This window comes from Crinia signifera, chromosome 5, assembly GCF_055691185.1.
Source record: "Crinia signifera chromosome 5, ASM5569118v1, whole genome shotgun sequence".
Classification (NCBI taxonomy): domain Eukaryota; kingdom Metazoa; phylum Chordata; class Amphibia; order Anura; family Myobatrachidae; genus Crinia; species Crinia signifera.
The window spans coordinates 282072530-282092854 of NC_139221.1; the positions used below are offsets into that span (position 1 = coordinate 282072530).

Genomic DNA, 20325 nt, shown 5'->3' on the forward strand with positions numbered 1-20325 from the left:
TCCCAGACAACCATCTTTTTCTGCAAATCACATCTACGAAAAAAGTCTACGAAAAAAGTCAGTGACTTCATAGGGATGTTATATATTTTCGCGAGATAACAGTATTTTTTTTCAGCCACAAAAAATGAGGGCCTAATTGGAGAGGCATGGGAGGGGGGGGGGGGGGGGAAATCGCTAAAAAACTTTTTGGGGAAAACCTATTATTTTTTTGCGGTTAAAAAAATGTCAGGACTAATTTATACCCCACTGTGCAGAGAATAATTTCATTCCGCAGTGTTTTACATTGAGTATTTGTAGAGTAATTTCAGTCCCTGCTCAAGGGGAGCCTATTCTCCATCACACAGATGTACATAGGCCCTTATTCTGGTTGGTGCGGTAATATCCGCGTGCGTTCGTGCCGCCGATGTTTTGTGTCTGCGCATGTGCAGAGGCGTCTCTGCGCATGTGCGAGCGGGGCGTACGGCCAAATCCCGCATGAAATGTGAACACTCCGAACAGGGGGTGGAGAGGGGCATGAAGGGCTATTTGGGTTCATTACCATATGCGTATGCCCCGCGTTTCATGGGCGTTCCCATGCAAACGCTGGGCGTACGTATGGTAATGCGGCCGTGACGCACGTGTAAGGGGCGGACATATGACATCGCCGGATGTCAGCTGCCCGCCCAGACCCCTGCTTTTGCACGGAAAAATGTCCGTGTGGTCTGAGGTTGCGGGAGCTGGTGGACCACTCGGTCCTGCATTCTATGTTCTGCGACCATCGAATGATGGGGGAGGTTCCCTGAGATGGAGGAGGCGCATTCCATGAAAAATACACGTGCAGTCCGTTCGGACAGCTTCTTACCGCATACGGACGGAGTTGGCGATCCGTATGGAAGGCGGGGTTTCGCATGCACGGTCCTGTCCGCATATTCGGATCCGGCCGCACCGATCAGAATAAGGGCCATAGTTAGGATCATTCATTTTGTCAGGAACTTATCAAAATATTTTTGAAGTACAAATCAGATCAGATTCATTTTGCCACTGCACCCAGAATAATGCATCCTCTTCAGTCCCCTATTTTTTTCCAGTAATTTAGCATCAAAACATCTTCACACTGTTCTGTAATACTAGATGCACCAACGTGCCCATTCTGGATCTAAAGTAGCAAGGAAGGAAAGCCCTAATTTTGCCCAACCAAGGGATATATTTACTGTTGGGTGGTAGGTCAGGCAGCTATGACTGGTAGACTTAATAAGGCAACCGTAACAATGCTAAGCCAAGTTAGTTTAGCATTTTTTCTGTTGCGGCTTTAAAATTAAAAGTCACCATTGACAAAATTCCCTATACTAAATATAGTTACACAGCTGATTATTCGGTTCAGAAGTATGAACGGTCATTGAGCAAATTGATTTATGTTGCGGAGAACAGATTAGAATATGTAGGTGTAACTTTTTCTTGCACTTTGAAAAATATGATTTTTTTGACCATTAATATGTATTTTTATCATTCCTAAGTTGATTTTGGCAATGTAAGTATTACTGTATGTTGTCTATAAAAATATCTCTTGACCTGAAAATGTGGCTATTGATTATAACAAACCCACACAGCTCACCTGTCCACAACAAATCTGAGAAGATGTTCTTTAAACATCCAACTCCATTTCCTAATGGTGACCAGCATGCTCGTTTTAAAGGGCTTCAAATCTAGCCTGAACCAGCTTTCAAAGACCTTTGTGTCTTCAGAAGAAAAGATCTGAGTGTATAGGTTTTCATAGATGTCAATCTAGAATAAAAAGTGCATTATTTTAAATGTGCTTCTATTAAGAAAATGGCTGATGTACATCTACAGTACATATTACTACAACGTGCCTGTTCTTTAAACTGCTCAATGGAAGGAGGATTTTCTGGAACCACATCATCAATGTGAGACTCAATTTCTTCAGATGTCAACACGTGACCATACAGGAGGAATTGCCTCATGAACTCAGACCGATCATCTGTCCACAGGTAGGAATAGGAGTCATACATGCTTCTATAATCTAAGACTTTGTCGATAACCATGGTAACCTTGTTCATAATTTCTTGCCGTATCTCTGCAAGATCCGTCATTTCATCTAGGTCATTCTGTAATATATTGAAACACTCAATTAGACTTTAACCCCTCATCCTTCAACCTTTACATGTTTATTTGAAACGTTTATCTTCATTAAAGTCCACTATGGTGGTTATTCAGATCTGATCGTTCTCTGCTAATTATCAGAGTTCTGCAATCAGAACCGCCTGCCAGAGTTAAATCCCACCCTGTGCAAGCCTGCAACTCACTCACCCTCAGTCAGTGCGGAACCCAGGACCTACTCCGTTGGTGCAACAGAAAATGGCTGCTCGAGGCCAGAGCTGAAGGCAAATGCCTTCCCTGAAAACGCTTGGGCACACCTGCGTAACCCCTGACACTCCCAGTTACCACCACCGGCTTCCTCTTAACCAACTGGCAAACGGCTATCACAAAAAGAGGCTGGATTATTTTGCAGAAAGGCCTCATGCATGCGCGCTACAATTAGTGCACATGAGCAGTCGAACAATAATCATCCAGTCTACGATCAGATCTGAATAACCCCCAATGCCCCTTCCCTATTAAATCTCCAACCTCTGCACTAACAAACTCTGCAGTACTTGTGTATTATCACGGCGCCCGATTTCATGTGAATCGCATGCTATATCGCAGGCGATATCGCATGTGATTTCGTGGCTGATTTGCATGCGATTTGCGGGCGATTCGATCCGCGATGCGATTTGCATGCTATTAAATCCTAGCATCCCACCACTATCCTAGTCAGCCCGAAGTGTGGCGATCGTAGCGAGCCCCACGTGGGGACGCGGTATGCGTCCTCCCGACCTGTTCATACCCCCACTATCCACGTTGGCGTGGAGTTGATTTTATAAAGTGTGGCGAGCGCAGCGAGCCACCGAGCCCGAAGCATGGCGAGCGTAGTGAGCCCTGCGAGGAAACGTGGAAAATGATCCCGAAGCGTGGTGAGGGGACACGGATTACTTGACGTGTATTCCGCGTCCGCTCGCCATGCTTCGGGATCGGATTAAGCATCCGCTCGCCACACTTTATAAAATAAACTCAACGCCGACGTGGATAGTGGGGGTATGAACAGGTCGGGAGGACGCGTACCGCGTCCCCTCACCACACTTCAGGCGTGTACTAGGATGGAATACCATGAAAATCGGCCACAAATCGCATGCGATTTTTGCATGCGATTTGCATATGATTTGCATGCGATTTCGCGAGTGCCGTGATAATACACAAGTACCAACTCTGCCCCCTTTGCTGCTTTGCATTTACCTGTAGCCCCTATAGAATTTATGCTGTAGTGGGCAGGACCATCCCTCCTTTCACCATTATTATGTAATTATGGCAAGCGGGTGTTAATTATGTACATTTATGAACTTGTGTCTTACTGACATATGTGGTCACCTTTGATCTTTATAACGGTCACTGTATGTTTCAAGACATGGGTATGGTGCCAACGAACTCTTATGCACCATATGAATAAAAAACAATAATAGTAAAATACTAGACCAATGACCTGTGCATGTTTTCTAGTAGATGATGAAAATCATAGGTAATAAACAATAAGCTGAACGGGAAGAAGAACGCCTTTTAATTTATATACTTTACAACACATGACCATACACGTTGACATTGGCAGCAACCATAGTTGCATGACCAAGGGATGATCTGGAGCAGGGGCATAGCCAGAATTATGTGTGCCACATAGCAACATTTTAAAGGTCCCCAAACCTACTTTTTCTAGTGAGCCCTCTCAGTAGCAGCTGTTCATTTTATAAGCCATTGACGTAGTTCCATAGTTCACAATATGCTAAATGTATGCCAATACACATTATGCCACACAGTGCCCCCAATTCACATTCTGCTGTAGTGTCAACAGAACATATTACTTTATACTGAAGTGTACATTTCAATGCCTCTAGTTCATATTATATTACATTACAATGCCCAGTTGAGATTATGCCACATTACAGTGACCCCCTTAAATCGTTTGCCCTATAGCAAAGGTACCTACTGCACCCACTATAGCTATGACCATGGTAATAGGCATTGTATATCATGCAAACTCACATTTTTTTATATACATTCACACAATTTGTCAAGAAATGCCAAATACATTTCTTAGCAGGCTTACCTGGTAATTGTCTGCCCCAAAATGTTTTGCAATTCTCTTTACTTGCCCTGAGATTTTAAATATGTCACCTAGAAGTTCTTCCATGAGGTCGTAGAGACCATCCCCATCGTCTTTGTTCAATGAGGGTTTAAATACAATTTCGCTGCCGTTAAGAGACATTTGTGCCTCAAATAAAGGTGCTGGCTTTAATTTTTCATCTGTGTTCTCTACAAAGAACTCTAAAGAGTTCAAAATGGCATTGTACAAGCCATCTGCCACAATGTCATCCATGTATTCCACGTACATCTTCCATGAGTCTACATCTGGAACAGCCTTCAAGAGTTTCATGTTTTCCTAGAAAACCAGAAGTGATGATTTGTTAATTTGTCACCGATCAATGGAAGTTGACTCCCAAATGTTACATGAACTGAAAAAATGCACAGACTACTGTAGGTGCTAAATGCAAATGCCTCAGATACCCAAGGTTCCGGACTTTCTGCAGGTCTGCTCATTTTTTTAAAAGCAGCAATCATTTACTAAGCTGGTTGATTTGGGCTTTTAATATGATTTCCGCTTTAAAATAAATAAACAAACTGAATTCTGCACCTCTGGCGAGGGGTGGATTTAGAGGTCAGGCTCCCTATGAAAACCTTCTGGACCTCAATTTGCTGCCCATTGTCCCACTTCCATCAGTTGTAAAGCAATATATACAGTGCAATTCAACAAGAATAAATTTTTTTGAAAAAGAATCACCTGTCCTTATCAGTCTGGTTGTTATCCTCATTTTTGTTTCCTCTGACTCTTATTTCTACCTTGTCCCTCCCTCATATAACAAGCGCTTGGTTTCTCTGCTTTTTCTAGGTACATTATTTATATAGGAAATATCTGCCAGCATTGAATATGACCCCCCTAAGTGTTCCTTTTGGCAGATGAATAAAATATATATTCCTTGAAAATGTAATCATTATGCCATTAGTTAATTAAATACCACATAAACCAGAATATCCATACAGTTTTCTCTTTGCAGCTTGAAAAACTAGAAGCCGCGTAGAGGAAAGAGTTTGAAAATGACATTATATTTTAGCGCATTGTACTAATGCCCAGTATTAGAATTAGCTTTACAAAGATATCCATAATGCTACACGCTGCAGGGGCATAAATTGTACCGGTTACCCACAAACACTGGAAGGAAAATAATGCCTCAAAGACGTCTCTAGTTTTCTGTGAAAATGGAAGCTTCACTCTCGTGAATATTGGTGAGTATGGCTAGATGGTGGTGCACTTTGCTATTAGAATATAATGTAGACACACGGGGTACCTCGGCTAAACTGCGCAGCTTGTGGCCGTCTTCTTGGATTGATTTATATTTTTTACTGATTCGGTCGCTTTTCTCTTCTAGATTAATCAGGGTTTCTTTCTTGTTGTCTTTCCGGGAGAACAGTGCTTGCTCGGCCCATGTGTTCATGATCTGTTGCATGGCCGTTATGTTGTCCTTAGATTGCTGGACTCTCCTCTCCAAGTCGTAGACTACCGATTTCACCTGAACAATGTAATCCCAGCAGTCCTCCCGATTCCATGTGTAGCGAGTCTCTGCATCTCTCAGCTGTTCATTAATGGCCGCCATGTCCTCTTTAATCAAGGGGTATTCGACTTCCAGTACGGTTTGCTGAAGTTTATTGTACCACTGAACTAGGAGATCCAGGCTTCCTATATACTATCAAAATATGAACCAGTCAAAGGTTAGGCAAGCATTCATATTGCTGCATGTACTGTCATGTATAAAGCATCTGTATGGATCAACAAAATACAGTACGCACGCATAATTAATTTAGAATCACAGCCCGTGAATTGCCAATGTAATGTTCACTTGATGGCCATCAATATTGTACATTTTCCTTAAGCAGAATTGCTGGAATATATTTGATGTTGGGGGTAACAAAATTCTCAATCATGGTCATGGTCAACATGAGTTTTTCTCTTCTTTTTATTTTTGGTGAAGACCAACTAAGTTCATACTTTACTATCCAAGTAGGCATAAAGTGAGAATAGTGTGCCCGAAGCATGGCGAGTGCAGCGGTACACTTATATGTCATATATATTCATATGTCCAGATAGACACCAAAAACCAGTGAAACCGTGTGTCGACCTTTTGAGTGTCGACTATGTCCATGTCGACTTAAAGCTTGTGTCGACCTTCTGGCAATGTCCACCTATAGTATGTCAACCATTTTCAGGTGTTTACCTGTTGACCTAGTCACTGTCGACCTTGACACTGTCAAACCACTATACCGTAACCCTTTGCCGAGTACTCAATTGCCCAGTTTAATTTTTGCTTTCATTCTATAAAAGAAATCACCTGTATACAAAATGTTAACTAAGACATTTTGATATAAATAATTAGCAGTGTTTACCCACTAATGACCAATTACAAAAGTTATAATTAGTTGTCGCCAGATTATTAGTGGGTGAGCATTGGTACTCCAAGTGAGTGGAGATGTATGTGTTGATATGAGTGCTATCTGTGGTCAGCGGGTGTTAAAGTGTCCTGTGCAGGGGCACTGAAATGGGAGGCGGAATTGGTAGGTATTGACCTCGACCAGGGCTGGTTTGAGGGGCCTTGACTCGCTGCAGAGAACAAATATGTCCCCCCCTGCAGTACGCACAGGATGATTAATCTATTCCTAGTTCCTACTATTTCAGAGAAGGTGTGTTCATGCCTCCAGGAATTGGCCATGACTCCTAAATCATTCAAGCAAACTCAAAGTTTTAGTGGAGCTGGACATGTGAGGACGTTTGAACACAGTTTAGCAGTACAGTTGATCTATGGGGGCATGTGAGCTATTTTGTGGTTATTTCGGGGAATTTTGTGGGAAGTGAGTAATATAAATAATAATAAAAATTATAATGTAAGGTTTCAGGGATGGGTTAGTATTGGATGAGGAGGTAGTTCAAGGGTTAACTTTATTACAATGAGTGCGAGAGCTGAACCAATGCCGTAGTGGTCATCTGATACTTCCGGTAAATGCCAATTGATCCAGAACTATCGAGAAAATTAAGGCCATAAGAGGTCTATGATGTACTAAGCCTTGGAGAGAGGTAACGTGGGTGGAGATTAAAGTATCATCCAGCAGCCCCAAACTGTCATATTTCAAACACAGCTTGTAACATGGCAGTTGGGTGCGGATTGCCTGATACTTTATCATTATTTACTTTGTCTTTCCCATAGACTTTATATTAGGGTTAGGTTTTTCACTCTAAATTCAAGCATTTGAGTTATCCTTCAAACTAAATAACTTTACTAGAATTTTTTAATATTAATGTATTAAATGTAAGCTCAATTAAATGTCCCGACACTAAAGGAATTCAAAATGCTACTGGGAACACACATGAATGTAGGCAATTTGGGTCTCTTGATGGAAAGCAGTGTTCACAGCTGGGACCCTTTAGCAAATATGCGTGAATCAAGTGACTATTTACAGAAATGAAGCTTGTTGCAGGACTGTGTAAGACAGGCAATAACCATCACATTAAATATGGTTCGGGTGTGAGGCTGTATTATAGTACATGTAACAAACAATGGGAGGGAGTTTTCTTCTTACTTTTTCTCTGAATTCATGAGGGACACTAGAACCATGGGAATAGTTAAAGCTGGAGGAGCCTGGGTACCAAAGTGTTAACTTTCCAAAAAAACAAAAGCTCCTACTACTCCCTAATACCCCACCCCCTGCCTGTTAAAGCCAGTTAATGCTAAAGGCCCCCATACACTGGTGCGATTTGGGCCCTTTTCAAGTGATTTCGACGCATTGGGATGATAAATCATGTGAAAAGTGTCAAACCATATGTTTTTAACGGTACTCTTTACCTAGAAGGGCGCCCATCGCGGGCATGGCATGTACCAAAAAATCAACAATGTTAAATGTCCCAATTGACCCGATTTTCCATAGGGAACAATGTTAAATGGCCCACAGAGGTCAAATAGGCACCCTGAAGTGTGAAATGGCCCCCCCAATTGTTAACGCCACCCCACGATCAACGTCAACCCAAAGCGTGGCGAGTGCAGCGAGCCCGCGAGGGGCGGCGGTATGCGTCCTACGACCTTTCATACCCCCACTATCCACGTCGGCGTGGAGTTGAGAATAGAAAGTTTGGCGAGCGCAGCGAGCCACCGAGCCCGAAGCGCGGCGAGCGCAGCGAGCCCCGCGTGGGGACGCGGACACCTTCACAGGTATACGCGTCCCCTCGCGGGCTTCACAGGTGTCCGCGTCCCCTTGCCACGCTTCGGGCTCGGTGGCTCGCTGCGCTCGCCACACTTTCTATTCTCAACTCCACGCCGACGTGGATAGTGGGGGTATGAAAAGGTCGTAGGACGCGTACCGCCGCCGCTCGCCACGCTTCGGGTTGACGTTGATCGTGGGGTGGCGTTAACAATTGGGGGGGCCATTTCACACTTCAGGGTGCCTATTTGGCCTCTGTGAGCCATTAAACATTGTTCCCTATGGAAAATCGGGTCAATTGGGACATTAAACATTGTTCCCTATGGGAAATCGCGGTAATCGCGTCGGTCGCATCGCATGCGATTTTTTGGTCGCATGCGATGCGACCGACACGATTTTTTACCTTGCGATGCCCAAGATCAAAATCGTGGGCGCCCTTCTAGGTAAAGAGTACCTTTTTAACTTCCAAATCCGATCCGATGCCGGTCCCATGCGATTGGAACCGGAGATTGTCACTGCTGCAATAAGGATACAAAATGACTGAATGGATTTGCTGAAGTATTGCATTCGAGGCTGCATGTGATACCTTGGCTAAGTGTATGGCCACCTTTACAATACGAGGACAGGGAGTAGGAGGAGAGGACAAACATTACCATACAAGAACCTGATTATCTATGTGTCATGGACAATAACGCCCACCAGCCATCTAGGGGCTTAAGAATTAATATATGTTGGACACAAAAGTGTAGTCATTTTGTACAATACAAACACATGCAATTTGGACCGATTGCTTGGCCCGATCCATGGGAAAATCGTCCCAAACCGGACTAGTGTATGGGCACCTTTACACTCTATGAACATTCTTATACCTTTTTTCTTTAATAATGCTCAAGGACAAGTAAAGCCCCGTACACACAAGGCGATTTTAGCCTATATCGCCTGGGATATGGTTGCTGGTCGGAGGAGCATCCTCCTGTGATCAGCGGCTTCCCCCTGCAGTGACTCTGTTTTCATCAGCGACTATCGCTGTTTGCTGATGAAAATGGGACACTCAGCGCTTTGGTCACTGAGCTATATTATGTCAAAATCGCTCAGCGACCAAATCGCTCTGTGTGTACGCGGCTTATCTTCTGATCAAATTCAGTATACACAATGAAAGGAATTCTAGTGATACTAGGTCTGTTGTGGTATTATTGTGTGTCTTGCTGAGCAAATCCTTTGAAAATGTTATGATTGCTGTCTCTGTTCTGCTTAGCAGGAGAGGGTAAAATGAAATATAAATTAGATTACAACGGAAGAGTGTCCCTAATTGGCAATTTATTTTAAAACACTATAGTCGATTTGCTTTGATTGCAATAATTGTCATTTTTAAAAACAATACAGTATAGTCAAAACAAGTCTTCTGCAAAAAGCAGCTCTACAAAAATAATTGATCCATCAGTTGCTTGATTTCTTTTGTTATATAACACACTGTCACTACTTGGGGCAAATGTATGCCTTGTGTCAATTTATTTATTTATTTACAGTAGTTTCTTATATAGTGCAGCATATTCCGTTGCACTTTACAATTGGAAACAACAGTGATTAAACAAACTGGGTAGAAACAAACTGCTCTAGGGACAGTTCACAGTAAAGGACAGCTCAGAGTCGAGGAAGACCTCTAGGCAGCGAGCTTGTGGAGTAGGAATAATTGTTGTGTTATCAACAGTGATAGAGATATCAAGTTGGGAACTTCTCTTGGCTGATGGGAATGAGATTCATTCTGTTTCGGAAATGTTGAGTTTGAGGTGGCGAGATGACATCCAAGATGAAATGGCAGAAAGGCATTCAAAGACATGGAGCAATACTGATGGTGACAATTCATGGGAGGATATATAGATTTGCGTATCATCAGGGTACAAATGATACTGAAATCTAAAAGAGTGGATTAGTTTGCCAAGAGAGGAGGTATAGATTGAGAAAAGCAGAGGCTCTAAAGCTGTGTACACATGCTTAGATTTTTCCCTGTTTTCGATTCGATTTTGCTTATAGAAGCAAAATCGAATCCACATTGAATGGTTTTTAGGACACTTTTGATCTGCATTCTCAAAATCGAATAGAAAAATCTACTGTGCAGCCAAGGAAATCTCGAATTTGATCCAGTAAATCGAATGAGTACATTGTGCCTACATTGTGAAATCGAAATTGAATCGAATGCAAAAGTACAGATCTAATGCCAAATCGAATGGGATGATCTAATGCCAGATCTAATAGAAAATTGAATCTAACATCAGATCTAAAGCAAATCTAAGCATGTGTACAGGGCTTTAGACTGAACCTTGTGGTACTCCAACGGACAGAGGTAGTGAGGAGGAGGTAGAATCAGAGAAGCGAACACTGAAAGAGCGATTAAATAGGATGAGAACCAAGAAAGGGCTATATTAAAAGCATGACTTCTCTGTTAAAGTCAGTGAACTAAGACGCTATTACATATGCACCCTTGTCTTTAGTCATGCTTCAATAAAGATATATTTGTTTTAAAAAAAATAGCATCCATAAGCTTACAAGCCAAATACAAAATGTTATTCTTCTCAACAACTAAAAGCAAATATGGGCTGATGTAATAGCAGTGAGTGGCTTCCCATGGGAAGTGCTTTCTGCTGTTGCAGGGAACACATCTCTCCCAGGAATTGCTTGTCCATCATGTGATTAGCAGGCAGCATTTCCAATGGAAAGTTACTGCTCCTGCTTGTCAGTCCCAGCATGTGGTAGATTTTTACAGGGAGACTCAGCCTTGTAGTTCCTAGGCAAAATCAGACACCTTGATAATGCAATCTGCAGAATTCAGAAAATGGTGTATGTTTGGGTTCAACATCTAGGCCCTAGGGCAGTCATTTTCAACCAGTGTGCCGCGGCCAGTTCACAGGTGTGCCGCCGCGCCTCGGGTCACGGTGACTCACCAGTACAGTTGTCACTGTGACATGGGGGGCAGGCCACGGCAGTTCGTCCTCGGCGCTGTGTGTGCGCGTGCAGCGCTGTCCTATTGAGCTGACACCGGGACGTGCCTGTGCGCATTAGGTCATCCTATGCGTTGCAGGCACCAAACGCGTCCCGACGCATGTGCAGAAGGCCGCCACAGACAGGGGACTGGATATTCCTGTTGGAACCATTTTAACAACTGCGCAATACAGTTTTGAATACCTGGAGGTAAAGCGGGGGCATTTGTGTGTGGCATTTTTAAGGGGTGCTGGTGCTTGGAATAACAAAGATGGGGCAGGTATGTGGAATAACTAGAATAACTAAGGGGGGGGGGGCAGGTGTGTGGAATTACAATGAGGGATTTTTCATTACTTGTCTTATATTTGATTAAAAACTGCTGATGTGCCTTGGCAATTTTAAAGTCTTGTCTGGTGTGCCGCGACCTGAAGAAGGTTGAAAATCACTGCCCTAGGGCCACAGCAATATGTTTCAGGTAGGAATTCTAGTTATTTGTGCAACATATAAACATGTTCTTTGGATGTACAATTGTTTTTGTTAATTGGCCGGACAATGACAAAAACGCAGCATTTATTTATATTATGACTAGTTAAAAGCCCGTCACCTTGCCTACCCTCTCGGAATGGCCGTGAGGCTCCCGAAAATCAGGTCCCACTCTCGGACCCCCGGAAAGATAGGCAACCCTCCCAGATACCGGTGGCCCCACCCGCATCTCAACCATGGCAGAGATAATTTCCCGCGATTCACATCTTTTCGGGGAGGAGGGGCGGGGCTAAAGATGCAAATATCATAATTTAACCCCGCACCCTCCTCGAAGACTCACGAATTGCGGAATTTGCCTTACTGGGGGTCTGGGCTTGATGACGTCTACCCCACCCCCCGAAGTGAGGAGACTTTAAAAGTAGGCAAACCTGTTTCACTTTGAACTGTGACCGTTTTTAGCCCACAACCTCTTCACTCCACCCCCAGTCCCTATCTGCTACTATGGTTCTGGCTAGTTCCTATCTTCTGACTATAGCTTGGACCATGTGGCTGATGGAACATAACATGTCACAGTGGGAGGGTGGGTGGAACATCAATTTCTTTATCCACTCCACCATCTATTCATGCTAGTAATTAATTGGTGGCGACCTCTCGCTCCATTCACCACCAGGACCAAAGCCCTATAATATATATATATTATATACACACACACACGCACATATACACACACACACACACACACATATATATATACAGATCTAAAGCAGTGGTTACAGTAGCTACGTAAAAACGACTTCACATACAGTAATAGCTACTTACTTTATGTAGGATTTCCTTCTTTTCAAAGATACCTAATGCAGCTTTGGGTATGTCTGCATGATTCTGTACTTGAAGATATTTCACCTCCCGTAACACTGCAATTAGCTGCAAATACAATTAGATAAGACTGGTGACTAAAGAAAGGCAGCAGCGGAATGTGAGGAGCGTGTGGTCAGCAGCAGTAAGTTGGGCAGGTGCAGAGTTGAATGTAGCCGGACAACCTCCACCTGCATACAATGTTTCATAGCTGCGTCAGTATCATCACCAGTGCGCATATGTGCCACATCTGTGCTTCATATATCCAAAAAGATGCAAGTGTCCATATTGTGTAAAGCTGGGTATGCTCTAGAAGACCTGTGTACCCAGTCGACAGCAGATCTGCCAAAACTATATATAGTGCAGTCCATAGACATTGCATCATCGGTGAATTACCTAATGGTATATAGTTCCCCCGCCACATCCTGCTGCTTTTGAAAGCATGGTGTCATCAGCCACATCTTCACGTTGAGCAGCATCTAGGATCGGCCTGCAGATGCGATGGACGACACTGCGCATGTGCTGGTGCCTGTCATCTTCAGTGTACTATAGGCTGCTACCAAAGCTGCCCATAGAAGTTGGGGGCCGAGGACAATACTGCACATGCACCAGTGCTGCAACCACAGCGGGGACCAGCGCAAGTAGCGGCAGCAGCCTTTCCCCCGACACAGAGGTAGGAACCACCGCTGCGTCACACCAACCCTTAACGCTGGCCTCCGGTTAAATTGTTTTTACGATCCATACGCAATTTCTGACGCTATATGGCCTAGCCCATAAGCAGTTATTCATTAATCGCTCGTTCAGCAAATTCGCAGGTCAGTGATCAACTCTGAATCAGGCCCACAGTTCCCAGAGACAGGTTAATGATAGGTCAAAGGAAGACAGAGGTGTACCTTGGGATCGAAATTCACATTTAGAAGACCAACTTCTGGGTTACGCTTTATGAGGGGCTGATCTAGATTGAATTTGCAGGTGTCATCTACATCAGATATCCACTTCTCATAGGCCAAATCCTCATGATGGTCCAGCAAGGTCATCATTTCCATGTATTTCTGATAAATGGACGAGGCTTCTGGACTTTCCATGCTCCTGCAGAGAATAATAAATATAACAGGAATGTGCATACAGATGGCATCACCAGAACCACGCATTCAGATAGAACCGCAAAGTAGTAGTAGCAGTTTGTTTATTTATAAGGCACCACAAAGTGTCCGCAGCGCCGAAAGTTTCACTAGAGGTTAATCATGATTCAAAGTGGCTACTGTACATTAAAGATGCCACATGGAAATTTAGGTTAACTGCAGCATAATTATAAGTTTGCACTGATTCAATGGTGTACGCTCTGTGGATCAGTGCTGCAAAAGTGTAGAGATATGAAATTTGCCTGGATTGGAAAATAATCTGCAGCATTCTCCCTCTACCTGCAGACACATAATAACAGACCCCATCTGGGCTAAGTGACTCACCTCTACATAACTAAGGCTCTTTCTTAAATGGAGCCCTAACTATTAATGGGGGCTAGAATTCCCCCATCTTCTATTTCTCCCCCCCCCTCTCTCTCTCTCTCTCCGTTACCCTCTTCTCCTCTCTCTCCTTCCTTGTCTCTTTTACCTATCTTGTATCTCTCCCCTTCCCACTTCACCTCTCTCCCTAACTTGTCTCTCTCTCTCTCTCTCGCTTTCCTCTACCCACTTCCCTTTTCTCTCTCTCCACCTTTCCTCTTTCTATCCCCTCTCTTTCTGCCCTGTTTCTCACCTATTTGGTCTCTCTCACCCTTACCCACTTCCTTCATATCTTTCTCGCTCTCATATTTCTGTCTCTACTTCTGTAGACATGCGTGTGCCATCAGATGCATTCTTCAACGTCCAGGAAAATAGACAATATGAAGATTTGGGGTGACAGAAGGGATGACTGGGTTATGCATGGTTAGTGGGCGGGTGGTTTAGGCAAACTCTGCATAGTCTCTTAATGCCAGGGTTGGTAATGACAAGTAAGAAGGTGGTCGGGAGGATAAAAGGATGATTGTTCAGCATAGATATAGTATAAGAACAGGTGTGAAATCTACAGGCTTAGACCCTGAACAGTGGCATAACAATGGTGCCGCAGACCCCATGGTGGCTTGGGGGAGTGCGGCCGCAGCAAGCCTGCTGCATGTGAATGGTGCTCTGCCCCCCCCCCCCCCCCAGTCACCCAAGTGGTGTGCCCAGTTCTGTCAGCATGATGATTATTATTTTACACTGCATGGGACAAGAGGGGAGACTATGGAGTATGTTTTATTTTGGGGATTTAGGGTTAACCTGTATTTAGTCAGTGCCAGCCAGCAATGTATTATATTCTGATGTTTATTTCAGGTTTGCTGCACAATACAACTGGTTGAGGTCAGTTGAACCAAACCAACAGACTTGTGTGCCCATTTAGAGCACTGACATCTACCCCAGGAGATTGTATAGGTTTCCCTGACCCTACAGCAATATACTGTATAGAAGAATTGTGAGTCTTACTCATGCTGGATAAATCTGAAGTTTGACCACATTGTCTGTATCCGGTCCTTCAGTTCCTTTGTCCATTTCAAGATGCCAGAAATGATTGGCATATTTTTGTGCACGACACAAGTTTCCATCTATTGGGAAAAATATATAAACAGTATAAATGCATTTTGTTATTTTTACAAGGTTAAAATATTTAGACTTGCAACATACCTGTTTAATATGCTCATCGTATAACTGCTTGCATTTATCAAGCTCTTCGCTGTACATTTGGAGGAGTACTAAATAGTTTGGGCTGAAAATATCCAATATGGCCCGTCTTTCCAGGAAATAGCCAGAGATGGCCAGCAGCTGCAGGTAGACAGACAGAGGGGTAAATATCTTCATGAATGCATCAGAGATTGGTACCTGCGGTGATGTCGTTTTACAAGAAATACTGACTGCTAACAGTTTTGAGTTATACATTATTAGACCACATCTAAATATCTCTAGAACTTGACATAGTAGAAAAAAGTGACTGTAAGGGCTACACAACTTCACAGAATGAGGGGATTCAATTGCAAAAGAAGGGTGCGTATTGCTGTTGCCGCAGCATTTAATTGCCGACACGGAACCACATCTTCCACCCGCTGCCCACCCAGTCAAATCCCAAATTCACTGAAAAGGGCTACTCTATGGGATAGCAAACATTTTGTGCAAGATTGGGCTTTCAAAAAACTTCTGCTCTGATTTGGCCGTGAATAATCCATCCGAATAATTATTCCGACTATTGACATTTGTGGTTGCAGGAAATTCTTGCTGTTTCTCGGCCTACTTTCTGATTAAAGAGAGGCATAAAGAAAACACATTACATTTATTGGCCATAGACAACAGTCAGGGCCAGATTAACAATGGGGCAGATGGAGCTGCAGCCCCAGGCCTCCACATAAAAATAGGCTCATCATCATGACACAATGATGATTACTAGCTGACCGCGTGGTTGGCCATAAATCATCAGTATTAAAGTTGCATTTCTATTTTACAAATATAGGCATTTTTTGTACTTCAACATATTTAGGAAGACATTGGGGCGTATAATGTATGGGTTCTACATGCCATTAGCCCCACCTCCTCCACTTCTCATAATAGGCCCTTGAACATTTCCAGCTCCAGGCCCATGAGACCCTTAATCCGGCCCCTTACAAAAGTGACCTGTACAATGTATGCACAGGCACATACACATTCCACCATCTGTGTGTACTAACACAACAAGATAGGGGAATAAACAAAAGTGCTATTTTGTGAAACAATATTTGCATGAACCATATCTAGTAGTGTCAGATAATTATTATGTGCTTTTTGTATGTGCATTTTGACTACCCCGCCCCCCCACACACACGCTGTCTCCATTTGGCAACTGGTCTATTAACCCACTACAAAGCAGACACACAGTTAATTGGTAGTTTAACTACTGAGGCTATGTAGACACAAAGCAGTCCACAGTTTCAGCCACCATGGAGGAGGACTATGCTGGACAACGCACCATCCACATTCAACAGTACGCAACTTCCCACAATGCAGGCAGTCATGAAGCAGCGTTACAGCATCATGTAATGACAAGTTTTACCAATCTTGCCAGTACAGAAAGCCTGTTATAGCGTCCAGATGTGCCCACATATTGTTCATGACCTGGTTGCACAGCCACATACAGTAAGTGTCATTTTACAGCATCACCATAATGGTGTCTAAGTTCTGGGGTCTGTATTTAGCTTGCCGATATTTTGACCAATCAAGAAAGAGCCCTGTAAACAACAGCAGCCACCAATCAAGGTCCTAAACTGAGGAGAACAATCATGTGATGCCAGCTCAGAGATATAGGAAGTTCCAAGAAATAATGCAGCTGCAGCTGTTCACATAGTCACCTTTTATAGTGTATGTACTTACTGCAATTATGTTATGTATAAGACAAGGTACAAAAATCACGCCTCCACCATGGGCCATATGTATTGCAGTGCAAGTCCTGGCAGCCGTTCGGAATGCCGGCCGAACTCTCAGAGTTTTTTTTTTTACGGGGCATTTACATGGAACGGTTCTGCCTTGCAAATGACAGCCCCTTTAAAAAAATAAAAATAAGATTTCGTCCGGCATCTTACAAGGTCGCCGGACCCAAAAAGCAATACATGTAATCTTATATCAATAACTTAACTAATATCAATCATGTTGGAAATTTAACATACAGTACCTTAAATGCAGATTCTAAACCAGAAGAGTCTTTAAAAGCGAGGCATATCATTGTTGCAATCTGGGTCTCAAGATCCAATACTTTAGCCAAGAACTCTGCGTAATCATGTTCAAACTCCTGTGAATGGGGACAAGAAAGTTATGCAATTAAAAAGTAATTCATTACACAAGCTATTGTGTCATTTTATTAAAGATGTCTTGGATTTGCAGATGTAATGTCAGTTACTTGTCTATGTCCAAGCTTACGGCAAGGAGGACAGTAAAATTGGCCATACACCTACCGGATAACACCCCGATTGCCCTATGCCAATCAAATTCACAGGATTGGTGATTTGTTGAGGAATTATGCCAAGCACAGCATGCTAGAAATCCCCAACTCGCCTACTGGTCATTTCTGGGTCGCAATATGACAATCAAGGATTTCCAATATTTGGATTTTGACGGTGACCTGGTACCCAGGTATCGTATTTGCTGCAATTAATTGTAGATGTATGGGCCCCATAAGAATAATATCCAGAAGTATGGTAATAGAATAAATATTGCAACATTATACATAGTAACAACAGAGGAGCGTGCTGCAGCCAGTCTCTATGACTGCACATTGCAGTGTGACGTGTAAAACACAGATATACAGTAGTGATAAGCCAAATCCTGTTAGCTAAGTGACAATGGCAGACATTCTAGATACCTTTCATGTTGTTTTTTGGCCTGTGTGACTAGGACATTATATGATATGTGTGACCTTTCACACAGCAAATGATGAACAAGAAGCATTCTTTCTTTAAATGAGAATTTCACAGAATAAAGCATTATAAGTCCCATTTACCATGCTAGTTATAATTTACTTATTTACCATATATACTAGAGTATAAGCCTACTTTTTCAGAACAGTTTTTATGCTGAAAATGCCCCCCTCGACTTATACTCGAGTGAGGGTCCCACTTGAGTCAATAAGTTTTCCCAGTTTTTTTGTTGTAAAATTAGGTGCCTCGGCTTATATTCGGGTCGACTTATACTCGAGTATACTGTATACGGTATTTTGTTTTGAACAAAACAGCCTATATTAAAGGTGTGTACACACAGTTTGGTATCAGCAGCCGCCGGTACCAGACAGGGAGGGAGGAACGTCTATTTCTGCTCTCTATCCCAATGCCGCGAATCGGGAACAAAAAGGGGTTGTACATGTGCGATTCGGGCTCACTTTCTATTCGATTTGAACTATATAGTCCAAACCGAAATAGAAAGTGACCCTGAACTGCACCATGTGTACACAGCAGACAAACAATGAGAGCTGCCAACAGTAAAGACAAAGCAGCAAACATCTCATATCATGTGAAATAGATGCGGGAACAGAAAAGAGGTGTAAGAGGTGTTAGGAGGTACATGCGAGGTACAAGAGGGGTGGGGGGCAAATAAAGCAGATGAAATGGGAAAAACATCATTACAGTGTGATGTATATTCTAAAGAGACCGGTAGAATTACATAATTAAAGGGAGATCAGCAATAATGTATGTGGTATATTGTGAATATTTTCATAGGTGTTATATTGATGTGTCAAATGCTGATATTCACAATGCCGACATGGAGATAGTGCTGACACTACGTATCGACATAGGGTTTTCAGTTATTTGAGCCTACACTAATGCTTTACTGCTGACATTATACATTGCAATTACAATGTTGACATTGTGACAATTTCCAAATGATGTCCTTGTCAACATCCTGAATGTTGACATAATAACTTCATACCATCAGCTATATCTATATATATATATATATATATATATATATATATATATATATATATATATATATATATATATGTCTAGTGTCCATGTGGCTCAAAAACAATGCCATCTGTTGGCACTGGCATCTAGTGAAACTACATCGACTAGCTTGCATCGACTAGCTTGCTTTGTGCGAGCTTACTAGTATATAATATATATACAGTAGTGGTAAATTCCATACAGAAAACTGTCCTGATGGATTTATAATCCTAGTTGCCAGTATAGAGGGTGGCAAAGTAATTTTCCTGTGGCATGAAATGCAGTGGTAATAGGGCATTGGAATAAGGAATAGGGGAACCAATCTAGTTCCATGGTGGGAAGATAGCTCTTGGGACCTTCAACACTCTATTCAGCCTGGTCCCAGGTCTTCTCCTTCAGTCACAACCAATACTACTTTGCAGTAAATGTGAATGTGCATGGAAGGAAGGAAAGAACCCTCATCAATCATTGGTTAAAACGATTGGTTGGAATATGCTTTACCAATGAAGAGCCAAGTGTAATTTCCCCTAACTCCATTGGATCCCTACCTCTGCAGTATACCAATCATTGTGCAGTAGACCACTAAAGGTCCCCATTAATTATAGGACCAATCTGGAGTCCAATTAATAAATTCCATGATATGGACCCAGTGGGGATCTCTGACCAAACACTTATCTGGAAACATAATATTTAGAAGGCTCTGAAAACTAGAATGGCAAAAGATGCCATTCACCAAGTGATTTCTGTTGTTAAATGTGAAAAGCTCTGCAAATAGGTGCAAATAAGAGGTAATGTTACTAGTAGCATTGGGAAAGAAAGACATGATCTATTAATGTAATTAGTGCCTGTGAGCATGGTGTTCCAAAAGGCAAGAAAAAAATGTTTATCTGGAAAAAACAACGCCCAAGCATTCCAGATGAGCATTTTACATAAGTGAAATAATAATAGGGAATGCGGGATGGCCGGTTGTGGTTTATATTGTTAAGTAGGATGAAGCAGTTTGGTGTACATGCTTGAAGGGGATTATTTTGTCCAATTCCGCTTTTTTTTTTTTTGTGTACAATACGTGGTCACTGTAAGCATATTCTACAAAAGAGAAGACCACAATGTGGTATGCAATCCTGGGTCACGAGTGTCAATTCATCCCGACAGCTGTG

The 20325-nt window shown here is 42.7% G+C and overlaps 1 protein-coding gene across 1 annotated transcript in view; it reads right to left on the reverse strand.

Moving 5' to 3' along the window:
* The window catches only part of DNAH11 (dynein axonemal heavy chain 11), a 262190-nt gene that overhangs the window by 186963 nt on the left and 54902 nt on the right, over positions 1 to 20325 (reverse strand). Inside the window, exons 10-18 of the mRNA XM_083189115.1 lie at positions 17404 to 17520; positions 15396 to 15533; positions 15198 to 15316; positions 13590 to 13785; positions 12661 to 12765; positions 5487 to 5882; positions 4190 to 4522; positions 1848 to 2102; positions 1592 to 1761 (exon numbers count right to left, since the gene is read on the reverse strand). Of these exons, the coding sequence (XP_083045241.1) occupies positions 1592 to 1761; positions 1848 to 2102; positions 4190 to 4522; positions 5487 to 5882; positions 12661 to 12765; positions 13590 to 13785; positions 15198 to 15316; positions 15396 to 15533; positions 17404 to 17520 (1829 nt within the window). The remainder of the gene's footprint in view (positions 1 to 1591; positions 1762 to 1847; positions 2103 to 4189; positions 4523 to 5486; positions 5883 to 12660; positions 12766 to 13589; positions 13786 to 15197; positions 15317 to 15395; positions 15534 to 17403; positions 17521 to 20325) is intronic.